Here is a 4,884-nt window from a genome sequence, read left to right on the forward strand (position 1 = left end):
TGCGCTCAGACCGAAAGCAATGTTCCGCTAGATCTCAAGACAGCTCGTCTTGCCAGAGGAGAAAAGGCAGAACGGTACGCCAATGGTGTTTTGATAGCAAAATGGTGCGACAAGCGTCAGGTGTTGTACCTATCCACAGAGTTTGAGAATGATTGGGCAATCTCAATGAATAGGTATAACCAACCTCGCCAAAAGCCTCTGCCCATAATACAGTACAACGCCCATATGAAGGGTGTGGACCGAAATGATCAGCTTATGAGCTATTATGCCTTCGAACACAAATCAATTCGCTGGTACAAAAAAGATCTTCGTCCATTTCCTTCAGACGTTGTTGGTGAACTCCTTCAAACTTTATTTTACAAACCAACCCAAGGAAAAGATCGCTGTACCACTTTAGATTGTCCATCATCAACATGCTTTTGCCTGCAGCAAACGCAATCACACCTCCACTCCGGCCTAGACAACAAACAACTGTCAGACACGTATTGTCAAAAATGGACACACCTGACAACACAGGAGAAAGGATGAAGAGAAAACGATGCAGAGAATGCTCAAAGAAAAGACAAAGAAAAGAACCATGACCCTTTTCTTTTGATGCCCAGTGCCTGGCGAACCTGGCCTATGTGCCACTGAGATGCTTCGACAAGTATCATGAGTAGGAAAGAAAATGAGGCAGGAAAAAGTGGAAATATTGTAAATATTGTATATAATTGTGTGTATGACGGTTACAAATGAATGAATACTGTAAACAATTTTAACAGTGAAAAAGTGTTGTGCGTGGAAAGTGACGGGACGCGACTGACACCGTTCGGGTGTCCAATGGCATCTGACCTGCCGAGTGCGGCGGCCGGCACCTTCCGGTGCCGCTACTATATTGTTGCTGTTATATATGTATATATGGACATATACACATCATTGATGGTTGCATATGAAGTCTCCACATAAATAATGGTAAGTAAAACCTAAAAAAAATATTTTCAGCATGGGCTTGTATTTTTACGTATTTTTCTGGCAGCAGTGAATGTGTTAATAAATACAAAATTTTGCTAATTATATTATATTACTGTAACTGACGCGATAACTAGATTTAACAAATTTAGAAGTAAGTAAAAAGAATACGAGTAAAGAAACTCTAAAACAATTGTGGTTAGAAAAAATGTCACTATCATATTTAGGTTATGTTTATGTTTATTTTAACTGATGGATCCAAAACTGACACGAGCTCCTCAAACGGGCTTATTCTGTAGTTGGCAGGAGGGGCCCCTCCATCCCCACTCTTTCTCTCCGCCTCGGTTGATCACCCCATTAAATCTCACACGTGAGGAGCTCGTCAGTGTCACATACAGTTTTCATGTTTTGTAAAATATAACAGCAAAAAATATATGTACTTTAACAAGCATATGGTTATAATTGCAAATAGATCTAGCTATTGAATATCAAATCACAAAACTCCGATGTACAATAAACAAAATAAGTCTCTAAAATGAAAGATAGAATGGAATTTACAACCTTTTTATTATAGTTAACTATGTTATAAACTTTTTGCGGGGATATTGGTGATATTTCATTTGTGAGAAAGATCAGATGCAGAGAAATAGTTCTACAAGGACAAAAGCAATAGAAAAGGGTTCTTTAAAAAATAAAACAACAATCTTATTTTTAAACATATACTTTATTGTTAATCATTGTATCATGGATATTATAAAAAGTGATTGTTCTTATTTAGTAACCCTAAAAATATGTAACAAGAATTTCATTTATCTCAATAACAATAATTACACTATAAACTGTGTATATATATATATATATATACATACATATATATATAATATACAGATACAGGTACAGATATATTTATATACAGACAGAGTATTTACAAAGGGGTGTCTTAAACTTCTGTGGGTAAAAAAAATGGCATACAACGTAGGTCGAGAAAAGTCTCGTTTAGCCACTAGGAGCTACCAAACAACTTATACCTCCTCAACTATGACATGTTAAGCACTCCTGGCTTTTGCAAGCGTATCTTTTAAGGTGGTCATCATGCTTGCTTATGGGTTTGACGGATTTCATTGAAAAAGTATCATTGGAATCATTATAGAATTTCAAAATAGATAGTATAGTATAAATTTTATTACCTATGTCAAACAAAAGTCAAAATATTGAAATAAAGTACCATTGGATTACCAAAGTATCTTAGTCAATATTTTTATAAACCATACTGGTTTTCTTGTAATTTTGATTTAAACAATTTTTAACAGGCGCCATTTTGTTAATATTAAAGACAATGGGACACAATTATTATTGTTATTAATTTTTTCTTTTATCTATTCTATTCAAATCTATATTGCCAAATTTAGTTTTCTTTAGCAATAAAAAAATACTATTAGAGATAATAATCTTTTTATACAAAATGGTAGCTAGCAGCTAAACGAGACATTTCTCTATACCTATGTGTATGACATTTTTTGTTTGAAATGATGAATACTATTACCCACAGAAGTTTGTGACACCCTTTTGTGAACACAATGTATATATATGTATATGTACCGAATGCTTATGTTTCCGTAAAACACCATTTTGTATCAAAACAATACATTATATATATATATATATATATAATAAGGTTCCACATTTTCAAATACATATATATATATATATATATATATACTTTGAAAAATGTGGACCTAAAATTAAGGAATGGTTAAATAAATTATAAGATTTCTATGAACAAATATTTTTGTAATTTTAGATATAAAATTAAAAATAACTGGTACAATTTTCACTGCTTTGAAAATCTTAATCTTGAAATGTACATAACCAATAAAATAGGACATATTACAAGGAATATTAAAATGACCCAAAGATTAGACAATTAGGTTTGGAGGTAAATTATGTTCATTTTAATATATTTAACCATTATATTGCCAGAGTTTAAGTCAAACTGCTAAGTAAATATAGCTAGTGTCAAGCAGCCTGAGATATGCCACTAGTATTAGTACGTGCTACTGAACTAACTTGTGCTAAAAGTTTGTTAACTGATTCTCAGTCAATTACCTCAACCAATTATTACAGTAGCATATTTCAAGCATTGTGGTGCACAACAGTTGTAGTTGAATGACTACAGGACTATGTAAATCCCAAACAATAGACTTTTTTACCCCATGCAAAAACTTAAAACCAGCATCAACAGTCATATCCCTATTATGTATGTAGGAAATAACCTTATACAATACATCATAAAAAATATTTTTGGTGTGGTGACATCAGCCTTCAAAGTGGTAGTAAAACGATCATCTTTCATTCTACAGTTTAGAAAGGACCATGTATGCCTCCAAAAGGGACACCATGTCAAGAAGAGAATGATGTAACGATTTGGAACAGTTTGTTGGAAACTTGTTTCTGGGCTGTCCCTTCGTACAGAGATGGTGAACATCAAACTGGAAACAGTAATCCTGTAGTTAGTTACTGAGCAAATAAACCTTACTATTAATAGTCTGGATTAGATAAATACATTTATTTCTCTCTTACATACCTCTCTGGTGAGATACTGTAGAAAACACCATAGCCATTAAGGCACATTGGAGAGACTCCTCCTGCTGTGGGAGAGTAATACCTAAGCAGGCTAGTTGACAATATAAAGTTGCCACCACCACCACTGAAATAAAAAACAAATTATATCGGAAAATGTGAAAAATCAAAAGTAATTTAGAACTAGCTGACAAATTACAAGTGTTCTTTATTTATTTTAACATACTATAAACATCATGTACCTTTGTGTTACGAATAATTATTTTGGATTTGGTGTTAACGAAATTAGAGATGTTGAAAAATATGCTATTCAGAAATAGCACTGATAAGTAACCAGGTGACAAATTAGAGAGCTTGTTCTTAGACAGTGTTTATTAAGTACCTACAATCAAATGTTAACAATGTATATATTTATATTCTCACCAAATAAAAATGTACTATTAGATTGTTATAAAATAGTAAGAACTCACAGGGGTCCAAAACCCTATAAAGCGATGCAAATATAGATTTGGAAGTAAAGATTTTCTCTAATTGCCCACCAACGTCACCACAGATCATATCTATGGAAGTTTGGAACTTCCAATAAGAATATCATCATTATTACAAGTGGTTGGTCGGCGAATGCAGACCTATTGTGACCTGTGTACTGTAGTTCAGTTTTAATAATAAGTGTTGTGTTTTGTTTTTTATTAAGTGCATGTTTTAGAGTTAGTGAAGTTGACACACAACACGGTGGTTGTGATTCCAGGACTGCATGCCAGAATGCTGTGGTATGATTTGTTTTATTTTAACCTAGTTTTTAATTATGTGTTAGGTTAGTTATTTACCTGAAGAAGAAATCAGATCTCAAAACGTAGTGTTACTGATTTTTTTGTTTCACTGAATGATGGATATATTATAAAAATATTAATATTTGAAATGATAACAGGACTATAAACATTTACCCAGTCCTTAGAACACTGAAAAGTTTTTGTATAATGTATTGATGACATATTATTATTAGCTCCAACACTAAAAAAATATGCTTCATATTAATTTTCTTACCTTTTTTTTATACAATGGATCAAGATATAGCTGGGGTACAGGTAGATTATTTTCCACTGCTATGCAATAAAGTCCAAACAAATGACGATCACAGCCTTCATTATTGCGTGCTTTGGCCATTAACTCATTGTGTTTGTCTATGGCTCTTAGTAGAAGTTTGGCGCGTGTTTGGTCCTGGAAATAAATCTCTGCTTTACAAATTTCCAGCTTTGTAGAATGTGAGTGATATGTGGGTTAAGTTTTATATTTAAGAGCAGGGACTGTAGTGGAAACATAATACGATCTTGAGTTTTACTTATCATAAGAAAAAAG

General features: G+C 33.0%; 1 protein-coding gene across 1 annotated transcript; it reads right to left on the reverse strand.

Annotated features, from left to right (window-relative positions):
- Nucleotides 1–438: 438 nt before the first annotated feature.
- LOC124373760 (peroxisomal carnitine O-octanoyltransferase-like) lies at nt 439–4,746 on the reverse strand (the record flags this gene model as incomplete). The annotated part of the gene is made up of 5 exons (XM_046832105.1): nt 439–456; nt 3,380–3,437; nt 3,533–3,655; nt 3,999–4,012; nt 4,573–4,746. Coding segments are annotated over 5 exons (387 nt in total), but the record flags the coding sequence as incomplete, so codon positions are not given.
- Nucleotides 4,747–4,884: the final 138 nt, after the last annotated feature.

The sequence above is a fragment of the Homalodisca vitripennis genome, unplaced genomic scaffold, assembly GCF_021130785.1.
Source record: "Homalodisca vitripennis isolate AUS2020 unplaced genomic scaffold, UT_GWSS_2.1 ScUCBcl_6347;HRSCAF=13519, whole genome shotgun sequence".
Taxonomy (NCBI): domain Eukaryota; kingdom Metazoa; phylum Arthropoda; class Insecta; order Hemiptera; family Cicadellidae; genus Homalodisca; species Homalodisca vitripennis.